The sequence below is a fragment of the Rhipicephalus sanguineus genome, chromosome 5 (genome assembly GCF_013339695.2).
Source record: "Rhipicephalus sanguineus isolate Rsan-2018 chromosome 5, BIME_Rsan_1.4, whole genome shotgun sequence".
Taxonomy (NCBI): domain Eukaryota; kingdom Metazoa; phylum Arthropoda; class Arachnida; order Ixodida; family Ixodidae; genus Rhipicephalus; species Rhipicephalus sanguineus.
Genome location: NC_051180.1, coordinates 192709933 through 192736803, shown reverse-complemented (window position 1 = coordinate 192736803; position 26871 = coordinate 192709933). Strand labels below are relative to the sequence as shown.

Genomic DNA, 26871 nt, shown 5'->3' with positions numbered 1-26871 from the left:
GATTCGGCCTGGAGTAGTTTTTGTGATCTAGCATTTCTTATGTTTCAGTGCAAGGAGACACAAACACTTCTTGCTCATGTTTTTGTCTCCTTGCGCTGAAACATAAGAAATGCAGTACCAACTAGCCCACCAGTCGGTTTTATTGAACTTTGTGATCTAGGCATTTATCCATTAAATTAGGACTGTCACGCATTACTGAGCAGAAATTCAATTTAACCATGGAGCCCATGTTCCATAGACTTGTTTCATTAGGTGTACATACTCAAGCTGCTGAGAGATACGGTACCGAAATTCTGTACAGGAGTTCCCTGATGACACTGTGTGAAAGAATGTTGTGTAAATATTCGGGGGGATGAGCTGAAAGACTTTGAAATTGTCTTGCAACATGAATTGGCAGCACATTGTGCATGACCAGCAAAGCTGTTTAACACATAACACAGATGTGTGAGAGAGAATTTTGAACCATAGCCGATCACACACCCTGCAACTAAATCCGAAATCTCTGTCCATAAAGTCGCTTTTGAATTTAGCGTATGCGCCATTTGTCTAGCTTGCCACGTCCACTTGGAGTGGCTGTTGTGCACACACACAGCTTCGCTCTAAAAGGCTCACCAATTGTGGCCAGACCTTTCCTCCTCAGCCTAGGAAGAGCTTACTGTGAGGCCTAATCTTGCTGTGCAGGTGCCGATGGAGCGTTGCCTGCTTGGCAGCCATGTGGTGCGGCTGCCGCAGGTGCTGTGTGAGCAGGAGGCCCTGCTGCGGGCTGTCCTCAGCATCGACACCTGGAACAATGTCCTTTCGGAGGCACACAAGGTGCGGCTCATGGTAAGTACTGGTGTTTGCCGATTTAGGAAAATTGAATTGCCTGGGAAAATGGTTCTTGTGGCATTCATGCTATTGAGTGATGTGGGTGATAGCTGGAAAGGTAGCACGAAAAGTTGTGCTTGTGTTGTGGGCGTCTTCTGTGTTTTAACTGCTGGCCTTGTGCACTTGACAAAAGATTTTGTGTGCTGCAATGACTGGAAGAAGAATGCAGCTTTTGATGGTGGGAGAGCAAGAGGGAGGCCAGCATCACTTGCAATACACAAATGTGTTCACAAGCTGGAAACACCTCCCCCACCCAGATATACACACACACACAATTCAATACAGGTCATGTTAAATTGCAGTTATACCTTGATATAACAAGCTGTTGGTATATCAAAATTCTCGATACAATTATGTAGTCAACTTTTCATAACATTGTGTCCTTAGACCACCACATATTTCACTGTCACTGTTGCCGTGAAGAAAGACTGAGATAAAAAATTCCAACCTTTTCTGGTGCCAGCAGTGAAGTGGTTTCTGAGAAGTTGTTTTTCAAATCTGCGGCTGTCCGACAGAGAGCTACTGCTAAAACAGAATGACATCTTCTCCACCAGTGGTAGGTAGGAAAGGTGTAACGTGAATGCGCTGCTCTTCGCCTCCAGAGTGGGGAAGAGGAGAGCAAGCGAGTACCGCAGCGCATCATTAGAGAGCTCCAAACCCACCTCCTGTGGTGTAAAGGGTGTTTGTGTAAGGGTGTTTCAAACCATACTGATATCGCTAACCATTTATCTGTGTTATCTATCTAGGTAGATCAGGTAGACCGGGTGGACGGTAGTCGGGTCTGTTCACTGGGTAGAGTGCCTGGAGTCCTGTGTTAGCGAGCTCCTGGTGTACAACGGTCTGGACTAGGGAAATCGTGTGGGAATTGTCGGGGGCACGAGCTTGTGCAGGAACTGGAGATGCAGCTTCAATTTCTCAGCAGATGAGGTGCACAGTATTCTTGTCTGCAGCAGGAGCAGGTGATGGACAAATGTCCTCGCAAGTAGACGTCGCAGCCATATTGGGAAGACGTGAAAAGTGTAGAGTAATCCGACGGCTTTTCGCTTCTTCATAGCATCGGCATTCATTAATGACATCGTTCACTGTCAACAAGTTCCTGAGAACTAGGAGAGTGAATGTGTCATCCGCAATTCCTCTGAGAATGTGTGCAACCTTTTCTGCTTCTGGCATCCTGTCGTCAACCTTGCGGCAGAGTGCGAGCACATCATGAATATATGTCACGTATGACTCTAGGTCTGGAGTTGGCACGCGAGTTCTTTCTGTGCAGCACGACGGTGCCCAATGAGCTTACTGGACAGATCAATGAGTTTTGCTTGCAAACATCCCGACTCGTGATCTCTTGCTCGTGGTTGCAATACCACACTTTTGCCGTTCCCTCAAGGTAAAATAGGATATTCACCAGCATGAGTGTCGGGTCCCAGTTGTACAGTGCGCTCACCCATTCGTAGAGCTGAAGCCAATCTTCGACATCAGTGTTGTCGGTGCCGGAAAAGGTGCCTGGGTCACACGGTTGTGTCAGGACGATGGTGCAATTAGTGGTGGTTGGTTGCGGCGCGGTTGGCTGAAGCACAGTTGAAGTTTCTGATGCTTCGTAGCAAAATGTTGGCTGCGTATTGCCATGCACGCTTCTTTTTGCAATTTTATGTAACCAGTCCATTACACGTATAACCACTGTCTTGCGCAAACCGCGCCTGAATCCCTGGGAACCTTCAAGATTATTTTAGAATCTTCTGATAAACTTGAGCGTGGAACGCAAACAGTAGAGTTTATTCTGGAACTAACCCGGCTACCAACGATAGCACTGGAACCTTCGATGCCACAGGTATAACAGGCCGACACGCTTTACTGCTGATCAGATTACTCGACGGCTGACAACTCTTCTCGCCCCTATTAGTGTACAGTGTGAATTGCTTGTACTTTGACTTATCATTTGCTGGGCACAAGTTCGCCCAAATAAAGAGTTATGTATTTCCCAGTCTTGCTGTAGCCTTTGTCACTGTCAAACCACATGGCAGTATAAAAGATGCGCAAATAAAGTGATATGGGGATTTGCCTGCCCTGAAACTCTGCTAGACACTCGCTACACGGTGTCAGAAGGGGGTGTGCCAGCAGGGATGGGCTGTGGATAATGGTTGCTGGTGTCGTCAAAGCGGTCATCCGGGCACGTCATGAGTAACGGCGACAAGAATATGGATGGTACTTTGCCAAGTACACCAGTAAATGCGCTGGCTTCCGTGTTTGCGTTGGCGAACCTCAGGCTTCCGCCGCCCTTCGATTTCAGCAAGTCAGTACAGTGGAAACATTGGCTCATCCAGTTCGAAGACTGTCCTACAACATGGGTCCGCAGGCAAGGGAAGTTCTCAGGTTGCTGAAGGTTTCAGAGGCTGATATGACAGATTTCAAGCAAATCATCGGCAAGCTCAAATCTTGTTTCATCCATCTGGCGAACAAGCTGTATGAAAGCGTTGGTTTCACTGCCGTGTACAGCAACCTGGTAAGTAGGCGGATGCTTTCTACACCGCACTTTGGGTCACGGCCAACGGTGCACCTACCCTTCCAAGGAAGCCGAGGAGCAGCTAGTGTGTCGGGCGCTCATCGGGCGAGTAAGTGACACGACAGCCGCGTCATCGGGAGGACAAGTGATATCAGGTTTATTGGCAGCCCTTACTGAAACCAGCACATGCCGCACTGCCATCTGGCGGTACTGTTGTACACTACATGAATGGTACAGCCATGTAGTGGTACTGCCGTACACTACATCCCCCCCACGGTAAACTTGAACAAAACACACTCATGGTCTGAAAAAAAAACGATGCTCACAGGTCGAGTCTTTTTGGCCTGTGGATCCTCCTGCCATACCATGAGACGCGTGGTGTAGAACCCCGAGGTTCCTCTGTAGTGAAGGTGCTTTTCCGAAGTGACACGGTTTGCTGGTCTTGTGCTGCTTGGTCTGCTCCAGGCGTTGTAGTCGTCTCGGGCTGATCCGCCACAGGGGTTCCAGGTGGGTTGGCAGTGGGGGTTCTTGTTGTTGGCACCACGTGCATCCAGTTACTGAAGTACATCCGTCAGAGTCTCCACCATGTAGGAGTGCGGGCGTTGAGCTGGCCCTAAGGCGGTCTGAAGAGACTGTCTGAAGGTCTGTGCCCTTGCGGCCTGCAAGGTGTGAGCTGCGTGTCTTCGGTTGAAGTCTGACACTTGGCGCCTCCGGTTGTCTTGGTCACGTTGAGTGATTGTGACCGAAGGAGGCCAGGCTGGCTCCAGCAGGTGCGACGTATTCGGCAGCCAGGTCTGTAGGCGCCTACCCATGAGCAGCTGAGCAGGACTCACTCCATTTACCCCAGGTGTGTCCCGGTATGCCAAAAGTGCCAAGTCGGAATCATCCGCCTTCCGCAGCAGGTCTTTGACTGTCCTCACCATTTGTTCCACCTCCCCATTCGACTGTGGAAAATGGGGGCTGCTGGTGACGTGGCAGAAGCCGTAGGACTTGGCGAAGGCAGGGAACTCTTTTGCAGCAAACTGAGGACCATTGTCGCTGTGCACCAGTCTCTGAATGCCGTGGTGTGCGAAAATGCTCTTGATGGCTTTGATGACCGCTAGTGGTGGGCTGGAACGTAGACTGATGACTTCCGGGAAGCATGACCGGTAATCCACCAGAAGGACAAAGTCTTGGCCGTTGAGATGAAAAAGATCGATGCCGACCTCTTCCCAGGGCCGACTTGGAGTGGTTGAGGGCAGCATGGGCTCCGAGCACTGCACCCTGGTTTCGGCACACTGAAGACTTCCGCAGCAGGTCTTTGACTGTCCTCACCATTTGTTCCACCTCCCCATTCGACTGTGGAAAATGGGGGCTGCTGGTGACGTGGCAGAAGCCGTAGGACTTGGCGAAGGCAGGGAACTCTTTCGCAGCAAACTGAGGACCATTGTCGCTGTGTACCAGTCTCGGAATGCCGTGGTGTGCGAAAATGCTCTTGATGGCTTTGATGACCGCTAGTGGTGGGCTGGAACGTAGACTGATGACTTCCGGGAAGCATGACCGGTAATCCACCAGAAGGACAAAGTCTTGGCCGTTGAGATGAAAAAGATCGATGCCGACCTCTTCCCAGGGCCGACTTGGAGTGGTTGAGGGCAGCATGGGCTCCGAGCACTGCACCCTGGTTTCGGCACACGTGTGGCAGTTCCATGGACACCAGTGTTTGTATCTGGTTGTTGATGCCTGGTCACAAAACCAACTCCTGAGCTAAAGCTTTGCATCAGTTGATGCCTTTATAGTAGGATTGATAGGCGGGCGAGTTGGAACTTATCCATCTTTGCGCAGCGCACGAAATTGACAAGGACACAAGTGAAGAGGACGGGACAAGCGCTGATCTTCAACTGAAAGATTTTATTTGAAAAGACAAATATATATATACAGAAACACACGTGCCACGCAAGATTACACTCGATCAATGAAACGGATTTCTTGCTCCGATAATGAGACTGATGGCTGACTTATACAAACACTGTCGCACTTAGCCATGTGGTACGCCTCTGAAATCTCACGTGTGCGTTGATTATGATGGCGAGTGATGATGGACGTTTTCTCAAAGGAAGGCATGCACCCGCAATCCCGGCAGTGGCTGGCGAGGTGAGACGAAACGCCCCCCTTCAAAGAATTCGCATGCTCGCGCAGCCGAACATTAATACATCTGGCAGTCTGTCCGATGTAGACAGACCCGCAGGTACAAGGAATCTTATATACCACCCCTTCTGAACACGCAGTGTACTTATTAACATGTCTGATTGAGCAGGCATTATCACCTGCCCTTGCAACCCCATTTGCGCGTCTTTCAATCTTGCCACACAGGCTGCCCAATTTGATGCCACCCGAAAAAACAACATCAACCTCATACTGACCCGCAAGTTTCTTTAATCTATGCGAAATGGAATGTACATACGGAATCACAGCAAACCGTTTTCGGTCGCATTGTGAAGTTGGTATCTGGTTGTCAGATTGCGCATTAGATTTTATTCTCTTTAGCAAACGCTCAGAGGTAGTTGCCAGAAAAGAAGTGGGGAAGCCGGCTGCCATTAGCCGATCACACTAATTCTGGAAGCTTTCGTCTATGCTATGATGACATGATTTTGAGATGGCCGAGAACAAACAGGAGGTGGCAATACCGTTTTTTACAAGTTTTGAATGGGCCCTTTCCCTAAATGCTTTGAGAATGTTGACCATACCATGGGTGCCGCCCTCGTTTTCCATGAAGACTAAGTAATCATCTACATACCTAAATATATGTGTGCCCCAACCCTCGAAATCTCGCTCGAGATCGCGGTCTATCCTACTCAACAAAATATCACTGAGGACAGGGGCAACTCTAGAGCCTATGCAGACACCCGAGGCCTGAACAAACAAATCCCCTTGCCATGATACAAATGTAGAATCAAGATAGAAACGGAAAAGTTCAAGAAAACTTTGCACTGATATACCACATTTATCAACAAACCGCGTCTCGTCATTTAGTTCAGTTATGGTTTCCTTAACACACTGCAACAGAAAATTATGCGGTAAAGAATAAAACAAGTCTTGGATATCAACACTGATATCCAGTGCTGATATCAACACTGATATCAACACTGATATCAACACTGATATCCAGTATATCAACACTGATATATCAGTGCAAAGTTTTCTTGAACTTCTCCGTTTCTATCTTGATTCTACATTTGTATCATGGCAAGGGAATTTGTTTGTTCAGGCCTCGGGTGTCTGCATAGGCTCTAGAGTTGCCCCTGTCCTCAGTGATATTTTGTTGAGTAGGATAGACCGCGATCTCGAGCGAGATTTCGAGGGTTGGGGCACACATATATTTAGGTATGTAGATGATTACTTAGTCTTCATGGAAAGCGAGGGCGGCACCCATGGTATGGTCAACATTCTCAAAGCATTTAGGGAAAGGGGGAATGGTCTTGTTTTCACGTGCGAAGTTCCCAACCATAAAAATGAACTCCAGTTTCTTGACCTAAATGTGCGATTTAAAAGTGAGCATGTTTGTTGGATTTACGCTCCACGATCGGTGAAGCCCCTCCTAAACTTCACATCGGCCCATTCAAAACTTGTAAAAAACGGTATTGCCACCTCCTGTTTGTTCTCGGCCATCTCAAAATCATGTCATCATACCATAGACGAAAGCTTCCAGAATCAGTGTGATCGGCTAATGGCAGCCGGCTTCCCCACTTCTTTTCTGGCAACTACCTCTGAGCGTTTGCTAAAGAGAATAAAATCTAATGCGCAATCTGACAACCAGATACCATTCACAATGCGACCGAAAACGGTTTGCTGTGATTCCGTATGTACATTCCATTTCGCATAGATTAAAGAAACTTGCGGGTCAGTATGAGGTTGATGTTGTTTTTCGGGTGGCATCAAATTGGGCAGCCTGTGTGGCAAGATTGAAAGACGCGCAAATGGGGTTGCAAGGGCAGGTGATAATGCCTGCTCAATCAGACATGTTAATAAGTACACCGCGTGTTCAGAAGGGGTGGTATATAAGATTCCTTGTACCTGCGGGTCTGTCTACATCGGACAGACTGCCAGATGTATTAATGTTCGGCTGCGCGAGCATGCGAATTCTTTGAAGGGGGGCGTTTCGTCTCACCTCGCCAGCCACTGCCGGGATTGCGGGTGCATGCCTTCCTTTGAGAAAACGTCCATCATCACTCGCCATCATAATCAACGCACACGTGAGATTTCAGAGGCGTACCACATGGCTAAGTGCGATAGTGTTTGTATAAGTCAGCCATCAGTCTCATTATCGGAGCAAGAAATCCGTTTCATTGATCGAGTGTAATCTTGCGTGGCACGTGTGTTTCTGTATATATATATTTGTCTTTTCAAATAAAATCTTCCAGTTGAAGATCAGCGCTTGTCCCGTCCTCTTCACTTGTGTCCTTGTCAATTTCGTGCGCTGCGCAAAGATGGATGCCTTTATGCCCGTCATGGAGAAGCTCGAGCATGTGGCACTGAAGGGCAGATGGTACGAGGATGCGGGACCCTTTCAGAAGCAGTCCCTCGCAGACGCTGAGGTCTCCTTAATACTGCCACAACCCCTTCGCATGGAGAGGCAAGTGGGACTGCCGAGGCCAGCCGTTGGCGCAGTACTGAAGCAACAGACTGCACTCGCCGTCGTTGGCTTGGGCCTGGCGCAGGTGTTCGAGCGGTGACGAGACTATGTCTGGGAAGGAGCGGATGACCTCTTGGGCAAAGAGCTCTGCTTTATTCACCCGGTTAGATGAAGGGGAATCCAGCGGTGCGTGCGAAAGCATATCGGCTGTTGCCAACAGCTTCCCCGGTACGTAAATACTGGAAATGCATGAGCTTCAAGCGAAACCACTAGATCCGTGGTGGTAGTAGGTCATCATCCATGGAACCCAAGAGCGCCACTAGTGGTTGATGGTCCATCTCGAGGAAGAACTGAAGCCCACGGACGTATTCCTCGAACCTTTGGACCGCCCAGCTGGCCGCCAAAGCTTCTTTTTCTGTTTGGCTGTACTACCGGCGTTCCATGGATGTGAGGGAGCATGATGCGAAAGTGACGGCTTGACGCTCACCGCACGGCTGCTCTTGGAGAAGTACTGCCCCAAGACCATAGGAGCTGGCGTCAGCTGAGATAGTGGTCTTGTATGTGGTGTTCTAGCGAGCCACGCAGAGGTCTGAGCACAGTGGCTTCTTCAGTTCGTAGAAGGTAGACTGCTGCGCCGGGCCCTAAGTCCAGGCAGAGTTCTTGAGCAGCAATGCTCGGATCGGCGCAGTCACCTCCGAAACATGTGGTAAAAAGCGTCTGATGTGGTTCACTAGGCCAGCAGACGACTGACCACTGCGACATCTTCGGGTGAATGCATGGCTCGGATCGCTGCAACCTTGTCTGGGTCTGGAGAAATTCCTTCCGCACTGACCACGATGCCAAGGAACTTGACACTTGAAGTTGCAAACGAGCATTTCTCACAGTTGAGCGTGACCCCTGCCTTTGCTAGCCGGTCCATGACTTGTCGGAGACGGTGGTCATGCTCGGAGTGTGTCTTCCCAAATACGAGGATGTCGTCAATCATGTTCACCACACCCACTTGGCTTTCGAGGATTCGGGACATCTGCCGCTGGAAGTACTCCGGTGCAGATGTGATCCACACGGCAGCCGGAGAAAACAATAGCATCCAAACGGGGTTATAAATGTCACGGGTAAGTAAGTAAACTTTAATTGGGCATAACACATACAGGGTTTGCCCGCGAGGTAAGGCAAAAGGAGGACTTATACCCCCTGACTAGGCCTTACCTTGCTGGGGCAGCAGAGACAGCAGATTCGAAGTTACAATTTCACTAAAACATAAATCAACAAGAACGTAATCACTAGTACAGTAAGAACACGATCGCTAATTACAGTAATAACATAATGACAGTAATGATATAGTAGCTGTAATAACATAATCAGTAATGCAGTAATAACAACAACATAATCAATAATGCAGTGACTAGTAATGCTTACTAACAGTAACACTTAGTACCATTACTAATGCAGTAACCAAACATATTAACGTTTATACAACACATCCGATTCCGAAGCAAGAAACATGTTCATTATTAAATGTTTAAATTCATGAATTGTTACAATTTCTGGCTATTTCAACAACATTAGGATACATATTACATAGACATAGTTTCATACTCAATGGTTTGCATACCATAGTTTGTCCTGGCCTTCTTCATTACTATTGATGTGTGGCGTAAACTGTATCCTGTGTCTCGACTGAGGTACCGGTGTGAAAATGTCTCAAAGTTGCTGGAAACTTCTTTAACACTTTTGTGAGCGTACCTATTCCCATCGATAGTATGTTATCGATGACTTCAAGCTCAAATTTTGGCATTCTCTGAGCGCTTCTGGACAGCTAACGCCACCCAAGGGGTAAAAGAGCGTGTTTGTTATTAGTTCCGCTTGTGCGTTTCTTAATTTTGCCGCGGAAGATATTTAAAGCTCGTTCGCAGCCGGGTAGGTGAGCGCTCGTTTCAGACATGGCGTTGACGTTGCTCGTGGGTGCTCCGTGGAAACGGCGAATTTCCACGAATTCCAATTAATCTGAGTGGGAATCTCTGGATGATGGTAGCAGCACAGACACGGAAGACGACTTCGATTCGTCAGTACGGACAGCGAAAGTGCGTCAAACCGCCCCGGAACATCAGCAGCTATCTGCCGGTAAGTTTCGTCCTGTACTCAGGCCGTTTTATCGCTGCCACGCGTCGTTGTAAACACAGTGATGCGCCAATTGCACCAAACTGCGCCAAGACGTGAAACTTGCTACATCCTGCTACATCTCCGCTGTTCTGCGCCAAAACTGCGCCAGACTATAAGCACACTAGCGTAAAAACGTGCGCAGCGCATCGCCGGCGGCAAAACGTGACACTCCAAAGCTGCCATGCGACAAAAATTTTGTGCCACGAGAGGAATGGGTTCATGCATCATTTTTCGCGGCACGCCTTCGGCGCTTTTTGGGGGACCTAAGTGGACACAGAGTGATGGGAAGGTTCGTTAAGCGCTAGTTTGTCTTGCTCAGGCTTTTGGGGGCCGACATAATCCTCTCCAGACTGTCGTAAATTGGCGTGACCCCCCCAAAAATGCACTTTGGAAGGAGCAGCTCGCCGCGAGCTGAAAATTTCAGTTGTTAGTACAGCGACGTCCTTGTGTGTCTTGTTTTTGCCCCCTTTTTAAGTTCCGCTGCTCGAACCAGTGTTATACCCCTGTCACACGGACAGCCTTAACCGTTTAAGCTGACTACGGTTAGGGGTAGCTGCACAGGAGACTAGAGTTACTGTACTATATGCTACCAAAGGTAGCATATACAGTAACTCTACAGCAGACATAACAGCAGAGGCTCCTAACCACGGTTATCGTGTTTCTTGATGGGAATTGCTTTTCACAAACCGAGAAGCTGGCGAGATGGTGGACAAGCTTCGCACAGGCCGTGAACTGGCACAGTCAATTGGCAGTTTCGTGTTGTTTGAGGACTTTAAGGAACGCGACTCCAGTCGGGGAGCAAAACTCGTGGAAAACTACCGTGTTTACTCGATTCTACCGCGCCCTCGATTGTAACGCGCACCCGTTTTCCGTGACAACAACAAAAAAAAAAAAGAAAAAGTACAACATCGATTCTAACGCGCACCCATTTTTCGTGAGAGAAATGAACAAAAGTACGTAGGAGGCCACCTTCGCACATTCAGAAGAACAAGTATTTGAGTTTTAAAGAACTAAAGTTTCAAAAAAAGAAAACACAAAGTCAAACGGCGGGCCTTGCCGCTGAAACTGTCACCACTACGGCGGCGATACGAGTCGCGTAATGGATCAGTCTTTGTCGCTGTCGGACAACTCCTTGTCGCTGTCAACGCTCTTCGAGTTCGGCAAACCGGCCCTGCTTTTGTCCACAGAAACCTTTTCGTGAAGCTTTGCTGTAAAACAATCTTCTGCTTCTGTTAGCGCCAGTCTCGCACGCACGTTTCGGCAACTCCGAACGACCGCGATGCGGCCCGATTTCCGTCCGTCTCTGCACATGTAATAACTTTTCTTTGAAATGCGACATCGTGGTGCAGTCGTCGAGTATTTGGAGTGGGCACTTCCATGCCGCCGATGCGAATGCAGAACGAGATGACAAACTCCTCAGCACACGTACGAACTGAAACAATGACAGAAATGGCCGAGGTGCGTAGGAGGCGGCCATTTTGAAATGCCGATGGCAATACGATAACCGTTTTTTCGGTACTCGATTCTAACGTGCATGCGATTTTACGACTCGTTTTGCCGAAAAAAAGGTGCGCGTTAGATTCGAGTAAATACGGTAGGTTCGCCGTCGAACAGCTAGCAACAAAGACTATTCCGTCCTCAGCGGGATTAGCAAAAAGCGTATCGCTACACGTTTTTTGAGGGGAATTGCTTTTCGCATTGTTCGTGTCTCGCCGTCTCAGAGCCTCAGGTCATTCCACCAAGTTCAGTGTCGACATCCTGAACAAGATGGACGAAAATATCATCTTGGTGTCACCAAGGCACCGATGCCAGTGGATATTGCATTGTCTGCAGTCAGACTATTAACTGCGAACAGCATGGTCTTGCAGCGATAAAGTGGCATGCTACAAGCAAGAGGCACATTGAGGCCATGAAGCACCACCGGAATTCAGCAAGTGTACTGAAAACTCCAAAGACCTGCATGCCAGACGTATTTGGACTTCGCACAGTGTTCAGCTACGCTCTCAGGCGACAGCGTGGTTCATGCAGACTCTCTCTTCGTTCTGGGAATTACTCCTAAAGAAATTCCTTTCTCTTAGGCAGATACGGCCACATCTCTATACAGTAGAACCCCGCTGATACGTTTTTGAAGGGACCGTAGGAAATAAACGTAAGAGACGGGAAACGTAAGAGCTGAAAAACAGGAAAAATGACAAAATATTTAGTGGTACAGAATTTTATTTCAGTGCTTACGAGCAGCACGAAAATTCACGCGCTCAGCCGCGATCTAGTCAATGGATAGAAACGCGGAGCTGGGGACGGCCTCATCCACAGAAATGTAATCAACGTATGGGATTTTTTTAACACCAACAGCTGTAGGCATGAAAGAACTAAGCACACGCAATCACAACCAGCGCGGCGAGTCCGACCGTGAACCGCGCGCACGACCATGCGAGCTCTAACCAGCTCTAACTCCTCCCGTCCTCCGACAAATAACGATGATGATGAGTCTACGCCAACGCGATGGCAGAAGTGAATGCCAATCTCGAAGGCCTTGCTTTCGCAAGCAATTACGTCATAGACGGCATCTTTGCAATACGAATCTCGAAGGCCATGCTTTTGTTTGCATCAATTGAAAGATCTTGTTGCTTGCGCCTCTCATGCAGCTAATATTACGGTCAAACCAGGCCAAGCTGCGTGAAAATGCACTATGGCCGCTCTCTTCGGTAGTCACTCGGTCGGCTCCGAGCGCACTTCGTGACGTATCATACGGGAACAGTCCGACAGTTACGACGTAACAGCGGGGTTCCCAATACATTGTATCCTATGGGAGCTATGCCGGGACCGGCGGAAAACGACGTAACAGCCAGGAAAACGCAGCAGTGAGGAACGTAACAGCGGGGTTCGACTGTATCTGAGGATGTTCCTGGACTCCGAAATTGCTAAACAGTTTTTCTGCAAGCGAACGGAAGCCTCCTTTTTTTTTGCTTTATTGCATGTTATTAGACATGTACATCAAACAATAAGGACGTGAAAGAAAGACAAAAGTTGTGTCAGTCCTGCTGGACAGACACAAGTTCAAAATTCCTTGAGTGCTGTCCAGGGTTCTACCCTCGACAACCACTCAGGTACAAACTCCTGAGCTTTCTGGAGTTCCACAAACTTGGTCACACGCTCACGAAAGTACATCCGTGCGAGCCGTGCATCTGGATCGCAATAAAATCCCGCCATACGAGCCCGCCATAAACCGTGAAGGCCGGTTAACATTATTAGGTCTAACGCAATCCATGATCATCATCTATTGGGAGAAACCTGATACCATATGGATTTAACGGGAATTCCTTCTTGATTGTCCTCTGTAATACATCCCAAAAGTACACGCCCTCCCAACAATGTAAGAAAACATGGTCAATAGTTTCTGGCTTATTACAGATAAGGCAGCCTCCTACATAGTGCATACCTGACGAGTCTCCCGGACTTTCCTGGAGACTCCCGGGTTTCGACCATTTCTTACGTTGGTATGGTTGGCAGCAAAATCGCCCAGAAATCGAAATTTCTGTGCGTGATCTAGCCACATTGACAAAAATTGCAACCCAATCCGATCCAGGCTTTTTGCGAACCCATAGTAAACGAATTCAGGAGGCATTGACGTAAACGTAAGCGGCAGATACGAATTCGCGCAATTCGCCAGCCGAATTCAACTGTGTCGAATGGGCCGAAATTCGTATGTTCCGAACACTTTTCCTCATCGCGACGGGTAATACGAACTTTGGTACCGAATCCATCGAGTGACGGCTGAGAGCAGAATGCTGAAAGCTGCGGAAGTATGCGCGCAGCCAGCGCGCACACTGTCAGAACTGTGGTTATCGTTTGCCACAACCGCTGTGGACGATAGACTAGGCAACCTAAAGTTTGCGTGCACGACGCCAGCACCGGATGCTCCCCTGGTTGGCCACTGAAAACCTCGAAGGTCGTTGGCTCGCTCGCGGAAGCGATTGCGTGCTGCCGTGCTCGCGTTTTCGGCGGAGCGCGTGCTGCCGGTGATTGCAATTCCAAGTTGCAACAAAAGCCACGTCATTGCACAAGTCGTTACGCACCATTCTTATGCCGCACGGTGCCGCGTCAGCCTTGAGAAGAATATAAGCAGTGAATTCAACTGTGAAACTGCATATTCAAGGGAAATGCACAGGCAAAACAAGTGCAAAGCTGTACGCAGATTCAAATCGTCATTTATTTTGCGTGCCTTATTTTGATCATAGTCGTACGGCAGACCGAGTGGTCCTTACGCGTACAGCAATAAACAGGGGCGTAGCCAGGGGGGGTTGGGGGGGTTCAACCCCCCCCCCCCTGCCGAAATTTTTCAAGTTTGCTTTTGTATATATACACTAGAGCACTGCACGGGCCCGGGCCTACCTGAAAACCCGGGCCCGGCCCGGCCCGTGGGCCAGGCCAGGCCAGGTAAAGTAGTTTCCACGGCGGGCCCGGGCCGAGCTCGGGCCTAAAGCTCCGGGCTTAGGGTCGGACCCGGGATTGAGGTGGCGGGCTCAGGTCGGGCCGCGCTTCGACTTTGCTCAGTTCTTAAAGGGACACTAAATTGAAACAATGAATCGGTTTAGACTGATAAAGTGTACTCTGAGAATTCTAGTATCATTCATTTTACCATCATAACTTTATGAATAGAAGGGGAAATCAAGGGCAAAGCTCTATTTTTAATTTCCGTGCTGAAATCTCAACACATGAGGTTACGGATTTCAAACTGTATTTGTCGTATTTTGGGGACATTAGCTCCACGAAATTTCCTGAAACTTGGTGTGTTAAGTCTATGGCTTCCTCAGACGTCAGTGTACTTCATTTTTACTGACTGGGCAAACGAAGGCCCCAGTAGACACCGTCAGAATCTATGAAGTCATGGCGTCTGCTGCGCGAATTTCAAGGTGGCGTCGCCACCCGCATTTGCTTTTAGCGCGTTTTTGCGCTTAAAAAGAAACTTGTCGCAGCGAGCGTGGTGATTTTGAAATTGTAAAAGAGTAATTTACTGTTAATACAAAAATTATTTTTCTGTTTTGTACCCCTTAATGTTTGTTCTGCATACGTTGTGCATACATATATGTTTAACATTTTATCCTGAAAAAAATGCTTTTTTTATGTCGGGCAACCTATTTAGAGAAGTTTTATGGAAGTGCAAGTACTGAACCTCTTTTGCTTCTTGAATATGGTGCTACTTGATTTATCTGAAACGGGCAAGCTAAAAGTAAATAGACCAGGTGCCTATATAGTTACCATCTTGCTATCTTTTGCTTTGTTTGCATTCGTTATCATTTTATGTCCCAAATGTTATTTTGTAGTAGCAGTACTAAATGTAATATAATAAATTTATACCCTCAGCTAAATGTCAGCTAACGTTGCCATTTCAAAGAAGACCTTTCTTATATCATATACAGTGGAACTTCGATTATACGTCCCCCGGTCCGGCGACGACCCGCGTTTTACGACGAATTGGATTGGTCCCGGCAAAACCCCCATAGAAATAATGTATTAAAAACCTCAATTGTACGACGCAATTTTACGCCGGCCCCGCCTCGTACGACACTTCGCTGGACTGTCCAAGAAAAAAAAAAGACCTACGATGACGCGGGCTGGCACGCAAGCACACTGCGGCCGGGCGAAAAAAAGTCGGGAAACCGAGGAACCGAGTTCGTATCCACGCTGCCACCACAGGGCCTCTTCAATTTTTCGACACGTGGTCGGCCATAGCTAGCCAGAGCCAACGTTGGCCGGAGCCAGCTGGAGCGCATTCGTTTTGTCGCATTGCACTGCGCACTTCCGTTGTCGCCTTTTTTTTTCTTCTCTCTCTTCTTTTGGGTGGTTTTGTAGTGACCGTTGTGAGCAGATAACATGGCAGATAATTTCGAGCTCGCTTTCTAATATGCGAGAACTTTCACTAGATTTCGTGTCGTTCAGGGGCTCCGGAAGTATGCATGACGTGTGGGGGCGACGTCCGTGGGTTGAATGTTGCATCGTGTGTATGTGATATATATATATATATATATATATATATATATACGCGGTTTCCGAGATCTAGGTCGCTCACAGCCTATTTCTTGTTTTTTGCCTCACCCAAAGGCTATATCGACCAGATGATGCTGATACCATCTTATGTAGCGACAATAACACGTTTACGCAAAACATCAAACGCGAAATCTAGAGCTGTATAAGCAGAAAAGGAAGTCTGGTTGTAGCTTACCGCCTTATTGAAGTCGACAGTGAGATCGATGTTCTTGATCATTCTCTACCTGCTTGGGCGTGTGATATGCACAGCCAGTTAGGGAAAAACGAACACTAACGGCAAATATGAAGTTCAGCTGGAATGAACAGGGGTACTGAAAAATGCGTGCAGTTTCAGTTGGGTGTGAAAAGATGACTCATTCGTGGTGATATTTGCAAGCAAAGGCCGAACATCTTTTACTCAATTTCTTTCGCCCCAGACTCGGCGCTGAAGAAATGTCTTCACGAATCTTGTTGCTCTTAGCGAGTTAAGGCGCAATGATACGTCACCACGTGAATAAACGGCCGCTGCATGGCAGCGGCTTTCGTGATTGCCGCTATGGATGTGGTTGCAGACTTTGAACATCGCAGGGAAGATCTCGCAGTGGAAGCAGGATTGCATTTCAGTGAGTCTGCAATGATCCTCCGTCGCGGTGGCGGCAGCTCTTTCTGCGTACGAAGCCTGGCTCCAACAGACGGAAAGCGAAGCCTCGTTTTCGTCGACGGCATGCGAGGCGTCCAATTGCCAAATACTGCTTGTGTACACGCGTATTTCATTTTGCGTTTTTATTTATGGCGAATTGCCTCTTGGAGAACTCGAGCAGAGGCGCCATGCAGTGGAGAGAGGAGCCATGCAGTGGAATGCGGCACGCATCCGAAGAGCAGGAGGGAGGGTGCCAATGAGGAAAAATGTACCATGTGATCAAAACCATCGAGGCACCATAGTTCTCTGCGGGAAAGCGGCCGCACACGTGTGTGAAATCCGACGCAGAATCGCTGCGAAGCTCGCTCGTACAAACGACGTCAACATCACTGCGGTAAAATCTACACCTTGGCTGCTGTTATCACCACCGCGCTCACCGGCAGAAGCAAAATAAAAACGAATGAAGAGGATATGACGAGGAATAGCTCTCGACAAATCCCAACCGGACTGCGTTTGTGATCACAACGAGAAACATGGAGGGGCGTTAGTACATATCCTTAAGTTTTTCGATATTTTCTTACTTGTTAAAGCTCAGTTCACAGTAAGAATGGCATGAATGTGATCGTAATAAGATAATTTGCCACTACAGTTCTACTTTCTGCATCTCTTTAGTGTCATTGTACACGAGGCCCGCCACTGGAGACACAGGTACTGGATTCGTTGTGACGTGCTAAGTTGGATCACGTGATGCTATCTTGCTTCACGGAACCTTGCTTTGATGACAGGAAGCCGGCGGCCCGACCGCGTTTTTTTTTAGGTTTCCCACTTCAATCAGCCTCATTTCACAACCAGTTAATGTGCACTGACATTTAGAAATAACAGGAGCTTGGAAAGCGTGACCAATGTTTTCGGCGGCATGGTGCTCTGGTGCTGTGCGCCACAAATAATGCACCACGCATGCAACGGAGCCGAGTGTAATTTCACATTTATGGTTTTAACTCAAGGATAACGAACATCACGACGCATGGCTCATAAAGTTTAGAAAGGGCAATGAACCGAAGTCCCGCGCACATGTTTGCAGCAAGCACTTCCGAGAAGACGACTTTGTCTGCGAACTAAAAACGCAAATGTTAATTTGGTGAGCAACAGTGAGTTCACAAGTGACAACTCCACCTTCCAGTGAAGACGCCCACCCTAGCGACCCTCCCCAGGCCTCGAAGTCTTTTCAAAAATTGCTTCAGGAACGTCATATAATCATCGCCCATCCTACTCACATTGATCTGGGTACACGGCGTTGGGTACCGATCCACAGAGAAAATTGAGGAGGGGGGAACGTACTTTGATAGAAAAAAGCAGTCTGTGAACGAGTTACTGGTTAGAAAAAAAATGCAAGAAAGAAGGAAAGCCTATGCTTAATTTTTTTTCAAATCGTCAGTTTGCCCCGGCATCTGCCCTTTAAAGCTCGCCGTGTTCTTGGAGGCTGACACGCCTGAGCTTCTAGATCGCAACCTTTCAGCAACAAAACTGTGGGCCGCGATTGCCTTTTCCGATTTTCCCTGCAGTCATTATGTGCGGAAGAATCAAGGTGCGATGGTTCGAACGGGAAGAAAACGAACATTTCAAGCGATGAGTTCAGTGGCAAAGCTAGTAGGAGGTTTGAGATGTTCAACCCCTCACCACCCCGAAATTATTACAATTTGCATGTGTCTGTATACGCGCACCCATACAAACACACGCAAGAACATAGATAAAGAGAGGTCAGACCCCCAGAAAAAAGTTTATGGCTACGCCCCTGGGTAAGTTCATGGTTAAAATCGTGCTTAAGTGTATAGGGGTTCTACTTTTTGCCACAAGCATGAACACAAGCCGCGCGTGCGAACCTGTCCCTCGTTTGGATCACACCGCGCACTAGAGGAGTGTAGTTACTCGCTACTAGTGCTACGCAGCAGCCCTAACAGTCAGAGCTGTGACCCCCTATCCCGCGGTTCGCGTGAGTTGCGACCGCGGTGGGTTTCAGACCAGTAAGGACAGAGACAAGTCTTTCAACTGAAGGTGTTTATTCACCTCAGATGCCAATTGCAACAATAGATAGCAAGCACATCAAGTTAACACCTCAGAGGCGGAGTGTTCCGCACTACTGGGGGAAACAACAACAAAATAGCAAGCGCACGTCGAGGGAATGATAAAGGCTCATCTCACCTCGCGTGGCTGCTTTTGCACTCCGGTCCGGGGCGGTGGTTCGCACTCCATGGCCGGAGCGCTGCAGGGGTTGATGGCGGCAGTGGTGCTCACGGCTTGGGTCCGATGTGGTCAATCACACCGCCCAAGACCGAAGACCCCGGGGGCCCCCAAGGAAGCGCGCACGTTCCTCGGGGTCTGGAGAGGAGTCTCTCCAGAAAAGGGCAAGGAGGGAAAACGGGGCATCTTGACTTCGGCCAGGGAGCAGGGCGCGAAAGGCTGCGGGAGCGGCACAATGCCCTCTCCCACGCAACCCCTCTCGCCACTGCGCGTACAAACGTAGCGCGAAGCCGAGGTGCCGCCGCGTTGAAGACAATGGGTTGCGTGTGCAACCCCACATCCTCCCCTCCTTAATTGAACCCTTTAGCCAAAAAAAAGAGGACCGCCATCACCAGGGGCTTTCTAAGAGGGGGGCTAGCGACTCCACCAGAAACACGGCGACGTCCGTGTCGATGAGGGAGCCGCACGGAGACGCAGATCACAGCACCGTTATCGCTGAGTGATGGCACTGGGGAGGCATGACAGCTGATGGGGGCGCGACAGGAAACCAGGCAGCTCGGACCGTGCACGGTTTTGCTTGCCTCTGGCGTCGATCGCTGGCTCGCACTTGCGGGCCCGTGCTGTTGAAAGGGGGGGGGGGGGGAGCACCTGGCTTTGGGCTCGATTCTGGTGGCCGTCCCGATGTTAGATGTCCGCTTGTGGTGGAATGGTTCTTTCTTTTTCTGTTGAAGATTTCTCCGTGCCGCGCACCTCCGCTGCTCTGGAACTATCGGCACGCAAAGCAGCAAAGAAGGCGCCGACCCGTCCTCAGCGGCTCGCCACTAGTTGCTCAGCAGGGGTCCGCTCTGCTCCTGCGGCCTCTCTTCCTCTTTTCTTTTAAGGCATTAGGAGTCGAAAGTCCCCCGACGCTTGCGGCTGGCCGGCTGCAACCCCCGTTCTGCGCAGTGGGATACCACGCTCGTACCGCGGGTGCACCCCGTAGTCCGGTCGCCGGGTCTGCAACTCTTCGCCGGGCTATGCAGTGGTTCCGCGAATTCTTCTGTGCACCGAGGCCATTCGGGACCGGAAGCTGTTTTGCTGTTTTTCTTTCTCCTTGACTCTGGCTGCTGCTGTAGGCTTTGGTGTCGCCGCTCTCTGCTGTAGGACGCTTGCGTTGACGGCTTGATGAAGCGCCAGGCTATAGGGCATCTGCTGGCGAAAACGGTCGTTTCGGCTTGGCTGCTGTTGAAATGCTGCTGATGGGTGATCTGCGACTCGAACAATAAGTTAGCCCCTCTCTTACTCTCCGAAAAAGCAAGCGCGTGCTCGCTCTCGAAGGCTGCATGCTAGATATCAGAGGAGCGTCCCGTCCGATATCACGCATAATGAAGCCCCTACGAACCGGACAGAGTCATTTCTGCCGAGATCGCAAGTTGTAGCGTCGCACTGAGCTCGTACGTCGAGCCGTGCCTTCGGATGCCACTGCCTGCGGGCGCGGGGAAGCGTTTGCCTCGGGCCACTCGTTCTCTCTGTCATAGTAGGGTTTGAGATCACAGACATGCACCGGTCAGCCGATCGGTCTTAGCGTCAAGTCCGTCAGCTTGTACACGAGAGAAGAGACAGTCTCTCCTACCCGGTACGGTCCTATCCACTGCGGTGCCAGAGAAGCTGAGAATTTCTTACTGGCATCGCTTAGGACATGATTGCGCTTCAACACCAGGTAGCCCACTTTTTACTGACGTCCTGATGAGAGCGGTCATACTGCGTTTTCTGCTCAGGTTCCGTCGCGCTTTGCACAAAGCCTTCGTCACCTTCGCGCGCAGCCCAGCTGCATAATCAGCGCGTGCTGACGAAGCAACCAGTGCCATGCTGCATTCCGCTAGAGTATGTTCTACGGCATTAGGCAGCTCCCTTCAAAGATTGAGGGTGGCGGGGGTAAAGCCAGTCGAGCGTGTTCACAGTAGCCCTGAGAGCAATTGTGCGTCCCCGCAATTTCAACGAGCATGTGCTTGATGTTGCGCTTCCCACGTTCAATGAGACTTGCCTGGGCACATTACGTGGTCGTTCTCCTGCGCTTAATGCCGAAGGCTACGCAGGAGTGCACGAAGATTTCGACAGAGAATCAGGACGAATTTTCCGTCATAACCTGCTTTGGATATTCGAATCACGTGAACACCTCGATGAGCTTATGCACGAGTGTGCGTGCCAACGTGCGGGAAATCACCGCTTTGAAGGACTCATGTGTATCCTTCTCCGCGGGGATTTATCTTAGCAAGGAGTGGTCAGTTCTCAGCGGGCAGGAACCGAAAGTAGGAGGAAACGCGCTCACAGCGTTACTAGCTGCTTCAGAGCGCCGCGCACTAACAGCAATACCAGCTGCGTCAACGTGCGCCGCGGCCGCGCCGCCGGGCTCCCGGAGCCCATCAAAGACTTACAGAAGTATTTACAAAAGAGATCCTGCCGCTGTGCCTCTGACGACTCCCTTCGGCTAAGCAAGCTTTCCACTAAACTGACGCAGTCGTAGTGGTTAGCGTTCTCGTCCTACGAAGGTGGGTCGTCCGCCCTTCGTTTCGGACCGTCGCCGTCGAGCATTGTAGCAGTTACTCTGCTCTCAGGCTGAGTTTCAAATTATCAGAATGAGTAGTAATGTTACCCCTCCTGATAACATTGAGCGTCGCAGCAGTTACGTCGCTCTCAGGCTCGGCGTCGGGCAAGGTGATTTGAGTAGTAATGTTACTCTTCTCACAGACAGCGAGCGTACGCGAAAGTGCGTCCGCTACACGCTGTTCGTTCTCCCTCTGCAGCGAACAGTAAGTCGTATCGCTGCAGGAGGGGTGCCCATCGCGCTAGCCAGCCGCTCATACCCCTGCTCTGTGCTACTTCTACTCCCTTTGGCTAAAGTTCGCCTCAGGAATCGAATGTGCAGTAGCTGTTACCGCACCTTCGAACTGTTGCTTATTGGCAGCATCCATGACAGCAATTGCAACGGCTGTAAGTCAGCCCTGTCTGCTGCCATGGTTGTTCGTGTAGTGGCAGTCACTCACACAAACTGACTCGCTCTGTCGTACCACTGGCCCCACGTTGGGCGCCAAATATAGGGGTTCTACTTTTTGCCACAAGCATGAACACAAGCCGCGCGTGCGAACCTGTCCCTCGTTTGGATCACACCGCACACTAGAGGAGTGTAGTTACTCACTACTAGTGCTACGCAGCAGCCCTAACAGTCAGAGCTGTGACCCCCTATCCCGCGGTTCGCGTGAGTTGCGACCGCGGCGGGTTTCAGACCAGTGGGGACAGAGACAAGTCTTTCAACTGAAGGTGTTTATTCACCTCAGATGCCAATTGCAACAATAGATAGCAAGCACATCAAGTTAACACCTCAGAGGCGGAGTGTTCCGCACTAATGGGGGAAACAACAACAAAATAGCAAGCGCACGTCGAGGGAATGATAAAGGCTCATCTCACCTCGCGTGGCTGCTTTTGCACTCCGGTCAGGGGCGGCGCACTCCATGGCCGGAACGCTGCAGGGGTTGATGGCGGCGGTGGTGCTCACGGCTTGGGTCCGATGTGGTCAATCACACCCTTCAGCGACAAGACCGTGGGCCGCGCTTTTGCCTATCTGATTTTCCCTGCGGTCATTATGTGTGGAGGAGCGAAGGTGGTATGGGCCGAACAGGAAGAAAACTAACATTTCAAGCGACAACTTCAATGGCGAAGGCAGAAGGAGGTTTAAAGGAATTCAACCTCCCCCCCCCCTCCCCGCCCCCACTACCACTGCCCCAAAATTATTGCATTTTGTATGTGTATTGTACGCGCGCGCATACAAACACGCGAAAGAACGGCGATAAAGGGAGGTAAGAGCCCCCAGAAAAAGGTTTCTGGATAGGTTCATGGTTAAAATCGTGCTCACGTGGGTTTACATAGACCTCTTATCATTGATTGCTTTTAATAGGCTTGGCTAGGAGCAAGGAAAAACGGAGAGAACGAGAGGCATATTCCTAGAGTCGTGGCGCTTAGACGTGCTCCTGCAAGAGCTGCAGAATAGAGTACCGGCCTTTACCTCCTCGAGAACCACTTCAGGACAGAAGATACGTTGAACCAGACGAAAACAGGCAGTGCTTTTTACGTAGAAAAATCACCGACAAATAGAGTGTCAGATTCACAGGCTTCCAGAAGATTTTGTTTCGTTTGTTGAAGGAAGAGAGCACACTAGCTAGTCAAAAGGGGTCTCTAGCCACAGGGTTGGTACCAGGAGAAAAAAAGGCGAGAGGGGGGAGGAGCAGCTTTGAGTGTGGGGGCATGCCCCCACTGGTTTTGAACCTGTGGGGGCGATGGCCCCCACTGCCCCCCCGGTTCCGGAGTCCCTGGTGTCGTTATACTGGACGTGTTGAATGGCGATTGTTGAGCCAACGTTTGCGACAGCCGCGGGAACCGGAACTCGCCGCTGTCTAGCTACCAGAGGGCTGGGGCGTTTTAGCCGCTCGCGATTGGTCGAAGCTTGCAAATCGAATAGGCCTCCTGCCGTGCTGCCATTCAGCCATTCCTTCACATGTTTGCCTCATCGGTTGGTTGTGCTGCGCCGCAGCTGCTGTGTCCACGTGCAAAATTTTCTGTGTTCGGACATTGGTGTGCGAGAAAGCTTTCGAATTCTTGGTTGCGAGTGCTGCGTCTCGCAATGTCGCGGAACCGAAAACCGCTGACGCTCAGAGAAAAGCTTCGCATAATCGAGGAGGCGGAGAAGCGGAACGGAGCAACAAAGGCCAGCATTGCTCGCGACCTGAACATTCCCGAGTTGTCGCTGAAAACGATCCTCACGAAGAAGGACAGCATCCTACTAAATGCGGCAAAGATCGGCCTGAACAGGAAGGCCGCGAATGATGGCAAATATGCTGCCATGGAGAAGGCCCTCGTTGAGTGGTTGCGTCAGGCCCGCAGTTCAGGAATTGCCGTGGATGGCGCGATTTTGAAGGAGAAGGCTGAGACAGTTGCATTGCGCTGCGGCATTGGCGACTTTAAAGCATCCAATGGCTGGTTGGATCGCTTTAAAAAACGCAGTGGAGTTGTGTACAGCCGCTGCTGTGGAGAGAGCGCGTCAGTCAGCTCCGACACTGTAGAAAAGTGGACTGCATTGCTGCCGGAATTGATACGGGAATACAAGCCGTCCGACGTGTTCAACGCGGACGAAACTGGATTATTTTATAATATGCAGCCAGAACAGACATTGGCATTCAAAGGAGAGAGCTGTCACGGGGGTAAGCGAAGCAAAGAACGTCTTACCGTATTGCTTTGCGCTAATGAAGACTGCTCTGAAAAGCTTCCTGCCCTCGTGATCGGCAAGTTTGAGAAGCCGCGATGCTTCAAGAATTTGAAGAGGCTGCCGTGCCAGTACACGTTCAACCGGAAAGCCTGTATGACGGCTGCTATGTTTTCTACATATCTGCAGCAGTTGGACTCCAAAATGGGGGCTAAGAACAGAAAGATTCTTCTGCTTGACAATCTGCCATGCCATCCATCAGATATGTCGCATTTGAGAAATGTGAAAGTTGTATTTCTGCCCCCCAATTGCACTAGCCAGCTGCAGCCACTTGACGCTGGCGTCATCAAGTGCATGAAACAGAAATATCGAAAGTTTCTGGTGCAGCGTCGGCTGGCGGGCATGGAACGCAAGCAGTTGGATAAGAAGCTTTCTGTGCTTGATGCAATGCACTACATTGCTAGTGCATGGGACGCAGTCACGCCAGAAACCATCACCGACTCCTTCAGGCACTGCGGCTTTAATAGAAGTGGTGCTTGTTCTACCAGTGAAGCTGCAGTGCCTGTTGACGACGAACGAGAGTTCGGCAGCCTGGAGCTGCCTGGATCTTTCGCGGACTATGTTGGTGCCAACGACGACGTTGCAGTGTGCAGTGAAGTGTTGCTGGATGACATTATCGAAACTGTGCGTCCTGACACTGCGGGAACTTCCGACGAGGAAGAGATGGACGACGCTGCAGAGGCTAGCGCGTCCGTTCCGACTTACGCGGACGTGTTGTGCTACGTCGACCACATTCGGCGGTTTGCTTGCGCACGCGACGAGATCGGCGACTTGCTGCCAGATGTTGCAGCTATCAAAAGAAAGCTGATGCGTCGTGGCTGGGCAAACTCTCAGAAGAAAATCACAGATTTTTTTAAAAGGTGAGAAATAAAGGTTCGTTCACACCTCCGATAAAGCGCGTGGTTGTCATTTTTTCAATTAATTTAATCTACGTTCCTCGGAGCAGCGTAGGTTTGTGCCGCGGACTTTCTTAGGCATTATGTGCCCGCTGTTGTGGGGCAACAATGACCGTCACTGCCTATATTCTCGGTTTTTCGATTATACGACGCCCGGATTATACGATGATTTTGCGCGGTCCCCTGAAAGTCGTATAATCGAAGTTCCACTGTATATGGGTCATTTCTGAAGGGTATTTGGTGGCAAGATACCAACAACATATCGATACCTATCTCCAAAATGACTAAAATCTGGATGCCGATTATGAATTATAGAGTTTTGTGTCACGGTTTTGAAACAGCACATGCTGGCCGCATGGGGTGCCTAACAAAAAAAAAAAATGCTTGAAACCTGTTATGTCTTTGTAGCATAAGAACATACTTTTAAACAAAATAAAAGAAAATGGGTCAAATACAGTCATGTGCGGGCCGCGTGCTTGAGACCCCTGTGCTATATAGTGCGAGAGCTGCATGATGATACTGCTGCAACAGCGTTGGAATGTGCGGGAATAGCGTGGGTTCATTAAACAAGGCGTGAGGCAAAGTATATTTGGTTGACGAAATATCTGGCTTGAAGAAAGACTATTATGAATTCCGTGCCAGGTGATGTCCTTTTACCTCGAACCATATGCATGCAATGAGTAAGCGACGGGCAGCTTATTCACGCTTTTATTACCAAACTGGAACGAACCCCAAAAATAGTTCGAAATCTCTTCGTCCACGTCCTGACAGTCCTACCCGCATAGTCCAATGAAAACCTTCTACCAGTACAATATCGTTAGGAAGGCACATACCATTGTATTATGGAAAAAAAGAGCACGGTGCAAACCATGCATAACCCACTTCCTAAAAACTGCTAGGAGAAGCCCTCAAAGAGAAGTTTTATAGAAGACGTTGAAGACAGAGCCGTATATTCCTTCGGAGAGTTCGGCGGAGGGGCGGAGCCAACAACCGTCCAAATTTAGTGGCGGCGCTGTCCGCCATTTTGTGCCGCGGCACTGTAAGCTCGCGTTGGCGTGCGCCCGCAACGCTCCCTCTCTGGCGAACCCTTTCTTCAGCGAGTTAAGGGGCTGATATACTCCAGCGTAACGTCGACGCACGCGCACGCTCGGCACAGTGACGCTACGATAACAAACGTGCAGCACTCTATAGGCCAACGCGCGATGCGACTGACGCGCCCAGCGTCCGTCAACGCGCCCTGGCTGCAGCCGGCGCGAGATGCGACATGCTGCATTCCACGCCGGCGACGTTATCCAGACTGAACTGCGTCTGTTTCTCTACGTGAAGAAGGGACGCCGAGTGCGCTCAATTGCGCATGCGTCAAGGCGACGTAGTGCGTCGCGCAAGTGGGAGTATAGAGTGCTCTGTTTTCGCGTCAACGTAACGTGACGAACCTAGCGTCGCCATCTCCCGCCGCCGCGGGCTGACGCGAACGCACGTCGGAGTATAACAGAGCCTTTAGAGCAGCCTACTGCGCTGCAAGCCCCCATTGCGACGTCCGTGCAGGTCCACGATGTTCCACGCAGCCGACACGTGCACGAACAGCAGCAAAGACACACCAGGTCGGTCACAGAGGAAGCATAAATGCCGACAGCGACGTCACGGGTA

The 26871-nt window shown here is 49.9% G+C and overlaps 1 protein-coding gene across 2 annotated transcripts in view; it reads left to right on the top strand.

Moving 5' to 3' along the window:
- LOC119395155 (nuclear factor related to kappa-B-binding protein) overlaps positions 1–26871 on the top strand; it is a 755896-nt gene that overhangs the window by 41633 nt on the left and 687392 nt on the right. For both annotated transcript variants that reach the window (XM_037662442.2, XM_049415825.1), the window contains exon 2: positions 682–825. In XM_037662442.2, the coding sequence (XP_037518370.2) occupies positions 682–825 (144 nt within the window). The remainder of the gene's footprint in view (positions 1–681; positions 826–26871) is intronic.